The sequence below is a fragment of the Castor canadensis genome, chromosome 4 (assembly GCF_047511655.1).
Source record: "Castor canadensis chromosome 4, mCasCan1.hap1v2, whole genome shotgun sequence".
Classification (NCBI taxonomy): Eukaryota; Metazoa; Chordata; class Mammalia; order Rodentia; family Castoridae; genus Castor; species Castor canadensis.
This window is the reverse complement of record NC_133389.1, coordinates 96,395,794-96,410,128: the sequence shown is the minus strand read 5'-3', so window position 1 is coordinate 96,410,128 and position 14,335 is coordinate 96,395,794. Positions and strand designations below refer to the sequence as shown.

At 33.5% G+C, this 14,335-nt stretch overlaps 1 protein-coding gene across 6 annotated transcripts in view; it reads left to right on the top strand.

The window, feature by feature from the left end:
• The window catches only part of Lrp1b (LDL receptor related protein 1B), a 1,877,349-nt gene that overhangs the window by 1,527,592 nt on the left and 335,422 nt on the right, over positions 1–14,335 (top strand). For all 6 annotated transcript variants that reach the window (XR_012447185.1, XM_074070662.1, XM_074070660.1 and 3 more), the window contains 2 exons: positions 498–687; positions 3,387–3,591. Coding sequence is in view for 5 of the 6 variants with exons in the window: in XM_074070662.1 (XP_073926763.1) it covers positions 498–687; positions 3,387–3,591 (395 nt within the window). In the remaining variant the exon portion in view is untranslated. The remainder of the gene's footprint in view (positions 1–497; positions 688–3,386; positions 3,592–14,335) is intronic.

Below are 14,335 nucleotides of genomic sequence, written 5' to 3'. Positions count from 1 at the left end.
ATGGATTCTACTGTTTGATGCTGTTATAATTTTGATGAGCTTCCCTTTGCTTGACACCTCCAGATCTATAGTACCAACAAAAAACTCATTATGATTGTACCTAAATGGTATTGTTGGCATAGGGTTTTTCAAAAGCATTTCTAAATTGTTGCACACTGCAGAGTTTTTGGAAATTAATTACTAAGATATGAAAAACAGAAAATCAACAATTTCCTACCTACAAGGCAAATATTCGAGGATTTTTTTGAATGACATTAAATTTTAGTGACAGTTATTTGAGCAATGTTCCCATGATATGTATATGAGTTCATAGCTATATTTTGCTGTGTGTTATTAAAAATGTGTATACATCACAATTAAATTTTATTTGGGGAGAATATATAGAGAATAGATGGATTAAAAAAACAGGTGTATGTATATGTCTTGAATTTTTTTCCATCAAGAAACTATAACTTTTGCAAACAAAAATATAAGTTTATTCTGGTTTCCCCTGTCAGATGTGGGTTCTGTTGAAGGACTTGCCTATCACAGAGCCTGGGATACACTCTACTGGACCAGCTCTACCACCTCATCCATCACCAGGCACACAGTGGACCAGACCCGACCTGGAGCATTTGACCGAGAAGCAGTCATAACCATGTCAGAGGATGACCACCCCCATGTGCTAGCCTTGGATGAATGCCAAAAGTAAGAACTTCATTTTAATTTCAGGATTATAGTTATGTCAGAAGAATATGAGAGATATGTTCATTTTTAAAAGGATTAACTTTCAAAAAGTTTTCTTTTGAAGTTTTTTTCATAATTCATGAAACTTTTTTAATGAATGCATTATAAATGTGAATAATTAAAATTTGAGCTACTTAAACGACAGGAATCATCTCTATAACACGATAAATGCAAGTTTAAATGGTGAAAGGTAAAATAGAGATAACACAATGTTGGAAAGATATGGAATTATGATTTTAAAAATAAATTATCAATATATTTTCAATCCTAAATTTTTTTTACTTTAACCACTAATTTTAATAACTGTGGTCTTCCTGTCTAAATTCAGAAAAAATCCAACAACAATGAAATGATTCCTTTGTATAGAAATATTTTACATAGTAGTGAACAGTTTAAGCAGTCTACATCTGTTTGCCAAAAATATTGTTTAGACATTTAAAATAATGCCTGTGAAAAATTCATGACAAGAGAAAATGTTTTGACTGTAACATTGAGTGAATAAAAAATAAAACAAAGTAGAAAATGTTGCGCTGTAATTTTTAGAGGAGGATGTTGTACAGGAAACCATTATACAGAAAACTGAAGTAGAATGTACAGGTTAGTTATCTGTGTATATATATATACATATGACTTTCACTCTCATATAATACAGTAAGGTGGTTAAACAGACAATCCATTTTTTTCTTCTTAAAACCAATAAACAGATCCAGACCAATCTGGCCTTTCCTGAGCAGAAGCCTTTCTTAGTTGTGATGAAGAAAAATTGCAGAATAAAAAGCAATGACAGATACCACTGACCAAACCACTTGTCAGAAGAAAGGCCTACATGAATTACTCAGTGTGAAAATGATTATAAACCTAGACACTTTTATAAAGTTGGAGATGAGGTTAGATTTAACTCACTTAGTTTAACACCATCTTATTCAGGAAGCTTCTGAAGGCTGAGAGATGTAACGACCCCTCAGGTAGCTCTGGTGACTTGGTCAGAAGGAAACCAGCTCTTAAAGGGCCCAGCAGAGCCATCTGTACTCACACCACTGCTCAACACTTTGCAGCTCACCTTTAAATGTCAGCTGTATTTATTTCATGCTTTACCAGAAGTATCTCAGTATAGTAAAAACGTGAATAAGTGAGTTGGTCAAAGGAGTTTATAAGTCAATTGAAGTAAGTCTAGGATGATCACTCATGATAGTACATGTAATTAGTCTTAAAAAATGAATGCTTTATCCTAAAACTATTTAATAGATAGGATGAAACTTACACTTTCATCTTGCATGTAGCAAACTGTGCATTAGAATTAAACACACCACCAAATATTTAACTGTGTAGCTATTTTAATTAAAGTGAAAAATATAAAAAAAAGACATTAATATCATTAAATGTATTGATGACCCTTTTAAATCATTATTGTATGCTAGTTGATGAAGTGATATTTTAAAATAAAATTACAAATTCTAAATGAAAGTTAAGCCTTTTTTCTGTGAATTTACTGGTTCATCAAGCAGAATATTTTTGACACTTGGTGATCACATAAACACTTTTGCATTCCATAGAATTGCTGAAATTTAAATTAAATATTTTATCAAAGATCAAAGATGATATAGCTTTCTTCAGGCGATATGGGTTACTTTTTAAATTGGCAAATGGAAAGATTTTTGTTGTGGATTTGAGTATTTTCCAGAAATAGGTTTTACAAAAATATTCAAAAAACGCATATTGAGTAATTTTGTTGGCTCTGTTCCTAAATTGCCTTTAAATAATTATATATGGGAAAGAGATAGGAAATATCTCTTATGATATACTATTTTAATAGTTTTAATTAGACTGAATATATTAAGTGTAACTTTTTCAGATATTTATGTAGTTAGCCTACTAGCCTCATTCCCTTTCTTTGCTTCTCCTTTTCCTCCTCCCTTGTTTGTAAGCAGCAACAACCTATTCCGAATAAACTCTGAGGAACAGCCTTATATTTAACAGGTGAAAGAGGAAGTTTCACTGACCTAAGTGGGTTTCCAAAGAATCCTTCTGCATCCTCAAAGAATATTTTAACAAAATTGATCTAAAACAAATATTAAATCTATAAGCAGCAAATATTTTCTTAAACAATTTCAGAGTCACCCCTAAAATTCCAATAACAACATTGTGAATAATTTGTAAAAATCACACAGAGAGGAGACAAAAAAGAAATTATGGAAATATGGGAGGTTGGTAATTTTATTTCTTTAAGACATATATACAAAGCAGAATGAAAAAGTTAAAAAGCAAAACTGGAAGGGGAGAGAGATTTTGATTTTTCTCAATTGTAGTAGAAAAATATAGTTAATACAGCATCCACCAGATAACTATGTCTAAAACGACTGCACTTGATGTGCTTTGTTATTAATTTGAATAAATCTTCACATCACATCAAACTGATGCAATTAACTAGATAGATATTTGAAGGAGTGCATAGGACAATTGTTTTCTAGACTCCAGGTTTCAATTAAGGTATTTAAGCAAATATAATATTCACATCTCCCCTTATCACCTCAGTTTCCATAGGGGTCATGGAATATGAGGCAAATAATTGTACTTATTTTTAAATAGTTTGTCATTGCCATGTTCCTTCTGTTTTTACTCTTAATGAAATTTTAAATTTATTATTGTATTTTTCTCTTTAGCTTAATGTTTTGGACTAACTGGAACGAACAGCATCCAAGCATCATGAGATCTACGCTGACTGGGAAAAATGCACAAGTGGTGGTCAGTACAGACATTCTCACGCCAAATGGACTCACGATCGACCACCGGGCAGAGAAGCTATATTTCTCAGATGGCAGTTTGGGAAAAATTGAAAGGTGTGAATATGATGGATCACAAAGATATGTAAGTTAACTGAGAATTTCTAGATTACAGCTTTAAACAATGATAACTTTGAAAAATATAAATTGTATACACTCCTGAAATATGCCAGTCGAGGAATTTTAAAATAACTAATTGCTTGAATCAATTCAGTTGAATAATCTATTCAGTGAAAAAATAAAACAACACCATGGAAACTTTGTAAACTAGCTTCAAGTGCATTTGCTGCCATAGAAATAGATGATCTTTTACAGACTTTATTCTGAAGGGAAACTGATGGATTTTTTCCTACTTATTAATTAAACTAGAATTGTTTGAGTGATTTGCATATACTTCATAGTTATTTGAAATTAGTCAGCTGTTCTAGGATGGCGGAAAATCAGAGAAGAATGAAATGTTTATCTTTGCTTGGGTCTCAAGGTCAATACTGAGGCTGAGAAGAGAGGACAGTGGGTTCTTTTCCCAGTCAGGTCCATTCTCTTAATTACAAATGAGATGTTAGTGGAGCAATCCTTATGCTGTCCCCGGACAGCCCTGACTGCAGGTATTTAAGGGCTTAATGAATCATAATTCTAGTACTAAGATCAGCAGGCTTGGAAATACAAAAAGTTCAGGTTGAAGAGGGTTAAACCTGCAGATTATACCACTAGAGAAATATTTACCCTTCCAGTGCCTGCTGAAAGTGTCAAAGAACCGCAGACTCCTCTGCCATCCACTGCTTTCAGGAAGGCTTGAGATGGAAGGAAAATATTTTCTTGAAGGTCAGCTAGTAAATACTGGCAACTTCATGGGGCATATGGTTTCTGTCTTGACACAGTGCCTTTAGTGTGAAGTAGACAGAATATGTACAAGAACAGAAATGTCACTTTTCCATAAAGCTTTATTTACAGAAACAGGCAACTGAGTATGCTGTAGTTTAACTTCTAGTTTATAGAATTAAGCACAGCCAGGGTTTTGTTTTGCTTTACATTTTTTAGACAGGGTCTTAGTATGGTGCCCTCAAACTCCTGAGCTCAAGTAACCTTCTGGCCCAAGTCTCCAGAGTGTCTGGGGCTACTGGCTTGTACACCTTACCCAGATAAACAGTGTTTGATTCAATTGAAGGTAGACTTTGTGCGTGTGTGAGTTTCTCAAAGAAGGAAGCAGTAATTGATTTATATTCAATACAGGAACCTCTTTTCATTTTGGAGTGGCTATTTTGCGTACACTGATACAGTACAGATGAGTGCTTAAGCAACATTGAAATAATGAGTTCAGGGATGATGAGATTCATTTTGTGCAATAACCTTGATCAAAGAATCATATATCTAAATTCTTAGTCTTTTCAAATTACTGGCCATGTGATCCAAGGCAAATTATTTGATATTCATGAACTCAGTTTTTTGATATGCAAATTTTCTACCTATCTTGTAGAATTACTATGAGGACATAATACCAATGTATATGATTCAGAATATAGCATGGAAATTTTAAATGAACCTATTGGTTAATGCTTTTGAAAAGATAACAGGTAGGTAAATCATGGTCCTAAGTTTGGTGCTATTTTCTGTTATGTCCTGATACAGAAAATGCTTTTCAGTTCTTCATAAAAATCCTTCACTTGCCTCAATTTATTTTGTATCTACCTATTTTATGCCCTCTATTTTTATGTATGCTAACTGTAGCTATTCCAGGTTGTTCAATAATTAAAGGCTTTACTGTGACATTTAAAATTATGCCCAGTTATACTTCCAAGTTTCAATTCTCCATCTATGTCCAAACTAGGAAAATTTTTGGCAAGGCTCAAAAATTGGGACAAATTTAAAAATCTATGGAAATTTAAAATTCTATTGTTTTAGAAGTTACATTTTAAAAACATTTTTATTTTCATAATAACTGTACACATTTGTGCTGTATAATATGATGTTTCACATGTATACGTACACACGCATAATGCCAAAATCACAGTATTTAGTATATCTATTGCCTCAAACATTCATCTTTTTTTTTATAGTACAGGGGTTTGTACTCAGGGCCTTATGCTTGCTAGGCAGGCACTCTACTACTTGAGCCACTCTTGCCAGCTAGCCCCATTTATCTTTTTTTTTTCTGATAAGAACATTAAAACATCCTCTATCCTAGTTATTTTCAAACACAATGTTTAACCATTGACCCTTTCCCTATCCCCCCTACCCACACCCTCCTCAGCCTCTGTGGTATCCACTATGCTATTCTGTTGTGTACTTGTATAGGCTCAGCTTTTTTAGATTCCACAAATGAGTGAGATCATGTAGTAGTAGTCTTTCTCTGTCTGGTTTGTTTCATAAATAACCCAATGGCTTCCAGGTTAACTCTATTACTACAGATGGTGAAATTTCATCCTTTCATGGCTAAATAGTATTCTGTTGTGATATATTACCACATTTTCTTTAGTAATTCATCTTTTAAAAAAGCTCAGAAGACAAAAAATCATCTGTTCTTCCTCATATGCAGATTTTAGATCTAGGGCAAATGCTGCAATGTTGTTGGACTTGGGCAAATGGGAGTTATGGGGATTGGTAGGAAAACCAAAACTTGAAAGTGTCTGATGTCCCCACTGCAGAAGAGCTAATACAGTAACCTTAAAGTGACAGAGGTCAATATGGGAAAGTGACTGGGAAGTAGTGAAGAGGTCTGGAAGAGATGAATCAGTTTGGGTTGTAATACACTTGTGCGTGGAAGCAGTGCTAGGAATCTCTCTGTATAGCTATCTTTATCTCAAATAGCAAAAACTCTATGTCTTTCTTATTATTGCTTATATCTACTCTTCAACAAAATTGGAGAAAAGGAAAGAACAGGTTCTGTCTGGAAGTGATGGGGGTGGGGGAGAGAGGGAGGGGCAGGGGTAGGGGGCAGAAATGGCCCAAATAATGTATGCACATATGAATAAATGAATAAAAAAAGAATTTAAGTTTGAAAAAGGAATGTAGATCAAGTATATATGTTGGCTATTGTATGTAGAAATCGCTTTGATTTAGTAATTTTTTTTTGTGTGTGGTACTAGAATTTGAACTCAGGGCCTACACCTTGAGCAGCTCCACAAGCCCTTTTTTGTGGTGTTTTTTATTTTTTGAGATAGGGTCTTTCAAAGTATTCACTCAGCTGGCTTCAAATGTCCATCCTCCTGATCTCTGCCTCCTGAGTAATAAGGATTACAGGCATGAGCCACTGGCGCCCAGCTTAACATATTAATTCCATTCCCTTTGAACATATACTCAATAGGAGGATTTCTGGATCCTATTCTAGTTTTATTCTTTATTATTTTAGAAACCTCCCATAATGGCTGTACTAATTTATATTTCCATATATATAATATATAATATTGAGAGAGAGAGAGAGAGAGAGAGAGAGAATCCATTTAATTAAGATAGGTGATAATTGGGATAGGTGATATGTCATTGTAGAAAAGATGTTCATTTTCCTTAAATTTAGTTGAGGAAATAAAATATATGCTCATTCAAAGATGGTTAACCATACTAATATAAATTGTTGATATTTCAGTTATAATTCTCAATAATTTGAGGCCAAATGTTATAGTCAAGAAATTTGAGGCCAAATGTTATAGTCAAGAGAAAATTATTAATTTAGATTCTCAATTCTTCCTCATTCCATAAATTTGTACTTGGGCTATTCTTTTATAAATAAGACTTTTATTGACAGTGTCATTTTTAGCATTCAAGAGCCTACATTTATCTTGGAGCTCAGCAGCCATTGTTAGTCCACACAGATTGCTTTAAGAACAATACCACCCCATGTTATTCTTCCCAATGTGCATCCAAATTAGTATTGCTGATATATATCTATTTAATTCATTTTAAAACAGATCTATAACACGCATGGATGAATTTAACTTTTATTTTGGGATGCAGTGTACAAGGGACTGCAGAAAAGTGTAATTGTGTAAAACTAAAGTATAAAAAAGAGGATTTAGGAAGTAGGAAGTATAGTTATGAAGATTTAAAGTTTTCATGAAAGACTTAAAATATCATGAAATGTAAGAAGAAATACAATACACTCTTCAATGCATAAACCAAGCCATGCAGGTGTAAAGCAATACAAAGAGCAGCCAGGGAAGGAATGACTTCAGAAAGGAACATTTCCTTTTGCATACTTGAACAACTTCTAACTTTGAATGAAGGAAGTAATGGTTGAAAACAATGGCAACAGTAAAGGGATCAAATATCCCCAGGGGAGTAGACAGATGGGAAAGAATCTCGACCTTCGTCTTTAGAATACTTGAGGGAGTGTGTCTTCAATGAAAAGGAAGGAACCTATATGTAGGTTAATTGACACTGAAGTGTGGAGACATTCTTAAATTCAATAGGTAGCTACATTTTCTTTTGTGCTAACAATTTTGTTAATACTAGAACTTTCAGAGACCTGAAGAATGAAACCTACATGCAGGTTTTAATACTCAGAAGAGTGACTTTTCTGACAATGTAAGTTTGAAGAAGCCATTCTTCTGTTCCAAGTGCATGTGTTTGAAGAGCTTGCCTCCTTCTGAATATCCATAAAAATTAAACTGTAGTCAGGTATATTGGTTTAAAATAATAGTTTAAACAAAGCCTTATAGGGCTCACACATTGCAGTAGTTCTTTATGCATTTAATATAGTCATATACATTATGAATCCAGAATGGAACACGGTATGTAGCTTTGTTCTGTTCAGAAAACCATTTTTTTTTAACATGGTTTATTGTAGGTTCAAGTATTTGTAGAGATTTTTAAAATGCTGATACACTATGCATCATTTATTTTATCATAGTAATATTATAAATCTCATTGCTAATCAATAGTTCAAGGAAACAGATGCTAACAAAAGTTAAATCAGAAAAAATGTTATTGTTAAAAATAAATTTCTTCTCTTTTATCCCAGCTACTCAAGAGGCAGAGATAGTATCCAAGGTCAAGGCCAGTCAGGCAAAATTAGGGAGATCTTATCTGAAAAACAAATTGTGGTGTTGCGTGCCTGTAATCCTAGCAATTTGAGAGGTGAAGGTAGAATGATGCAGTTCAGCCTAGCAGATCCTATCTGAAAACCAAACTAAAAAATCAAAAGGATTGAGGTGTAGCTCATGACTCAAGTGATAGAATGTTTGCTTAGCAAGCACATGACACTGAGTTTAATCCCTAACACTGCCAAAGAAATATACTAGTCCAGACAATTTAAATTGGACTTTTACCTGAAGCAGGGTTGGGAGGGGGCCCAAATAATGTACACATGTAAGTAAATATAAAAATGATAAAATAAAATTTGAAAAAATCAGACTTGTATTAATAATAATTATAACAATCGCTGTGCTTTTCTTATTTTAACTCCAAAGTAACTGTTTGATGTTTCTACCTGAATGTTTATAGAGGAATGCATTCTCTGTTTAATGCCATACAGCTGAATACTCTTGGGTAATATACTTATTGAGGCAAAAAAGAAAGGAGACAATAATTTCATTCTGTTTCATCTTTGTTTTTATTCTGTATCTGTCATTTCTCTTGTTTCACTATCTGAAACAATGACTAATCTTGACAGGGTCTAAGACAGTATGATTATAGCCTTTCTCGCTGCAGTTCTCCTCTAAGTGTTAATCATTTCTTGGAAGGTATCTTCTACCTGAGTGACAGAAACCCTTGCAAAGAGATGTTTATGCTTCTAGAATCTGCAATTACCAATGTTTCTTATGTATGACATTCTTTTAGAAACTTTGTCCAAAGTTGTTTTCAAAGTGTATTCCCAGGAAAAAAACTAAATCCTAAAGAATCTTTAAAATAAGAGTTCAGAATAATGTGTTTCAGGTAACTGTGATGGCATCAACTCTTTTTGACTAGAAAGTGAAGAGTGAGTTTTAAAACAAGCTTCATTAACTCCTAAAGTCCGTATCTCCAATTGAAATCAAATTATGGATTAGGGCTTCACTATGAATTTCAGGAGTACACAAGTCAGTCTATAACAGGTATAAACTACATTATATGAAGGAATAAAAACTCTTATTTGTGCATACAGATATATTTTTTAAAGAAAACATTTTCTTCAAATTACCAACAGACACCTTGTTATTATAGAATTATAACTGATTTCTTTTTGCTTGTCTGATTTTTACAACAGACAACAAATATTAATGAGTAAAGGGAGAAGTATGTTTGTGGTTTTAAACTTTTTTATGTTGAGGTAACTATAGATTCAAATGAATTTGTAAGTGGTAATGCATAATACCAGCCATAACTGTTATCTAATTTTCATCAATGCTAACATTGTTACTACAATTAAAGGTCCAGCTTTCCACATCTGGATGAACAATATTTAGGAGACTGGATTTGACAGGAATGAGTCAAGTTAACTCAAGCCAGGAATCTTTAGAAAATAGAGAAGCTGTTTCCTCCAGTTTCTATCTTTGGGGTCTCGGGGTTGCAAATGGGCTTTCATCGGTAGGGAAGGAGGTACAGTGAGAGAGACACTATTGTTGAATGGGCAGAAACTTCTTCACCCAGAGCATGTCTTCTTTTTCTTCTCTGGATCATAGGTGTATCACAACAAACCTGATCTCTTGTGTCCAGCTCCTGCATTTTCTTTCCGACAGCCTATTATTTTCCTTCTAGTTAATTCTCATGTTTTCTGTGAGTTAAGGATACAAGGAATTCTGTTCATTATAAAACTAAAGACTAAGGGACATTACATAGGTCAACAGATGTTCTAGGTTCTGTAAATCTAAAGACCATCATTCACCACTTAACAGATTAAGCACTTAGGTTAGGACTCTTTAGAACTTAGAACTCTGGGCAAAAGAGAAGGGACTTGAAAGGATTAAGGGAGGAGGAAATGTAATTTTGCCAAGGACACCTGCCAAAAGGAGCTGCCCTGTTAACAATATCTTGGGAAAATGGTAGTAGAATTTATCAAACAGAATGTAAACACCGACATAACTAACACTGACACAGAACAACTCCATCATCATGCTTCCTCTCTACTTTTTCATAGCAGCATATGCTTTCCAACCGTTTCATCATTAGCCATCACTACTCTATTTCCACTTCCATAATTGTGTAACTTCAAGAGAATTATATAGTGGAGTTATATCACATTTGGGAGTTAGCTTTTACCTTTAGCATTGTTCTCTGGAGATTCACTCGCTGTTTTGCATGCATGAATGGTCTCTTTCTTGCCTAGTGGTATTCCATTCTATCAGCAATCTGCCCTTTGACATCATTATGTCCCCCACACTTACAAGTCATTTCTCCAAGCATAATCTCATTAGGTGTTAGTGCTTCCACATGAAATTTTAAGGGATACAATGTAGTCTATAGCAATTAACAAACATGGAAATGGATGGACCATAATATTTTAACCATTCATGAGAGTAGTTTCTAGTTCGTGACTGTAATGAGCAAAAGTGCCACAAATATTGCATTTAAGTTTTTGACTTAACATAATTTATCATTCTTCTGTGATAAATGCATAAGCAGCTCTAATGCTGTGTCGTATGTTATTTGCTTGTTTACTTTTTTAAGAAACCACCACATTGTTTTTTGAATTGCTGCTCCCTTTTTATATTTGCACTTATAGTTTATGAGTTCTTTAAGTTTTCTAGATTGTAAAATTTTGTTGGATATATGGTTTGAAAATATCATTTCCCTCCCTGTATGTTGTCTTTCATTCTCTTCATGTTTTTTCAGAGAAAAAAATAATTGTAAGATCAATATATCATATTTTTATGGATTATACTCTGTTGTTAAGTTTTAGTATTCTTTGCCCATCCCCAAATCTCAACTATTTTATCCTTTTCTTCCTAAAACTTTTTACAGTTTTACATTTTACATTTAAGTTCATTTCCTTTTTGAGTTATTTTTGCATATAAACAGGAACTTAGGTCGAGGTCTATCTGTTTTAGGTTTTTCTCTTTTATTTCCTGTGGATGTCTATTTGGTTACTTTCATCTTCATGAGTGTTTACATCTTGGCTTATGTTCTGTGCCATTTATGTGGGGATTTATCCTTCTGCCAATACAAGTGATGAGTACCAGTTAGATAATATGTGTTCAAACAATGTAGATTTATTCCTTCTACTTTAGCATTTCCTTGCAAAAGTGTTTTGCCCAGTCTAGTCCATTTGTCTTCCCATGGAAGGGTTAGAATAGTCCATCTACATCTGCAGAGAATCTTGACATACATATAGTGTTTTCAAGTATTTTTTGTTTTTTATTAATTTTTAATGGTTGTTTTGGGTGTTTCATTTAATGTATACATATACCTATATATATATATATATATATATATATATATATATATAGCTTATCAGTCTACTGGTATTATCACTTTACCAGTTTGATTGAAGTTAGCTTCCCCTACTTGTAATATGATTGCCTTAATATATTTTCTCTGCATTTATTTATAAACTCATCAGGAGACAGTGTTACTTTTTTTTTTGCTTCAATCATTAAAAATAATTTTAAAAGCTCAAAATATGAAGAAGACCTTATTTTATTTAACATATTTGATCTTTCTCTCATCTTGGTACCCAGGGTTCCTTCTTTTATCACTTCCCCATCCCTTTAGAAAAGTCCCTATAGCCATTCTTCCTGCGAAGATCTGCTGGTGTCAAATTCTCTTAAACTCCATCTGAGTGTATCTTGATTTCCTCCTTATTCCTGAAGAATATTTTCATTTGGCCTAGCATTCTAGGTGGACATTTTTTTTTCATTAAAAAATATTGGGCCAGTAGTTTCTGCAATCCATGATTTTTGATGAGAAGTTAACCATGGCTCTCATCTCCTATAAGCAAGGTATCATTTTTTTTCTAGCTGTTATTAAGATTTGCTTCTCATCTATAGTTTCGAGTTTATTTATTTTTTATTTTCAGTTCACAAGTAGTAATTATATATATTTTGAGGGTATCATGAAATTTTAATATATTAGCACACTGTGGAAAGATTAAACCAGATTAACATGCATCACTCACATACTTTCTATTTTTGTACAATAGATGTCAAAGCTCATTCTTCCTGTTGAAGTAGAACTTTTTACCCTTTGACTTGTACCTCCTTATTCCTAACCCCCATATCCACACCCTGCCTCTGGTAATTACTATTCTATCCTTTACTTACATAAGTTTAACGTTTTTAGATTTCACATAAAAGTGATATAACAAAATGTTTGTCTTTTCATGCCTGGCTTATTTCACTTACCATAATGCATCCACATTATTGCAAATAACAAAATTACAGACATTTAATCATGATGTGCTTTTGTGTAAATATTGGTGGGATTTTTCTGACTTGAATTGCTCAGCTTCATGAATATTTCTCTTAACAGACTTGGGAAATTTTTAACCATCTTCTTCCCTGAGGACTCCTATCATGTTAATGCAATGTATTTTCTTATAATACCACATGTTAATGAAGCTCTGTTCCTTTTTCCAATCTATTTTAACTTTGTTGTTCATATTGTGAATTTACTGGCACTTCTTCCATTCCTTTATATTTGCTGCTGAGCTTAACCCTTGGGCTTTTTATTTTAGTTGTTACACTTTTCATTCTAAAATTCCCATTTGAATCTTCTGTGTATCTTTTAATTCTTTGTTGATATTTTCATTTTCTTTCCTGAGATTTTCATATTTTAAAATTTGGTTCAAATGAGCTTCAGTCTCTCATTGAAGCATTTTAAATCATGGTTGCTTTAAAATCTTTGTTAGATAAAGATTTGCTAGATTTCTCCCACATTGGTAATGTTTTTCAATTAGTTGTTTTAAAAATTCTCTTTGAAATCTTCTGAGTTCTTAAATGATTTTAATTGAAACCAAACATTCCTGTTTTATTGTGTGAAACTCCAAATCACATTTCAACCTCTTGTTTTAATGAGGTTTCTCTGTATCAATCTGGAAGGGTAAGGTAAAGGTTGTTATCTGCCATGTGTAAGGATAAGTCAGGTTCCCAACTCAGCCTCTCTTGATATTTGCAGGAGTGGAACTCCTCTGTACTGTGTGATGGAGAGTTGAAGTTGACCTCCCTGCCTGGTCTTCAAACTGCCATCATGGCAGACAGTGGTGAAAGTCCCGATTCTCCACTGGACTTCCTTTAACATCACTCTAGCAAGAAAGAAGGCACTTGCTACTGCTAGGGCTAAGTGAAAATCCAGCCTTCCCACTTTGTCTTTGCTACTGTAGGTGTGTCTCAGTTTCTTTGTGTTGTGTTTGGTTAGAATAGAGCAGCAATTGTCTAAAAGTGTTCTGTCTTTCTAGGTTTTATATTTCTTGGTGTTTTGGCTTCAGTAAGCAGGGTTTTATTTATTAGCTAGTTTCTTTACTTGTTTGTGCATGTTGACATTTCTAGGCTGCCATTTTAGTCAGTTCTAGGTCGGAGGTATATGTGGGGAAAAAAAAAAGCAAGAAACTTATACCACATCAATCTTGTTCCCAAACTACCTAGCTGAGCTGCTTTCTTCTCTCTACTACCTTTCGCAGTCTTCTCATGTTTGTATTATGTGTAATTTCCAAGGTCTTTAGCTGTACTGAAGGAGAGGAATCAATAAAAGTATGTCTACATTATTTTTGCAGAAGCAAAAGTTAGCAAGCTTATAAATTTTCAGAAGCTCATAATAGCAAAAAGGAATATCTTATGTGTTTTGTTTTAATAAAATGCTTTTAAGGATATTTACTGATTAGGTTCTGTAACTATTTTTTGTTGCCAATGAACTTAAATTGGGATAAAACTTGCTAAGTCATGTATGATTTGTCATGATTTACTAGGCTCAATGACCCTGAAACA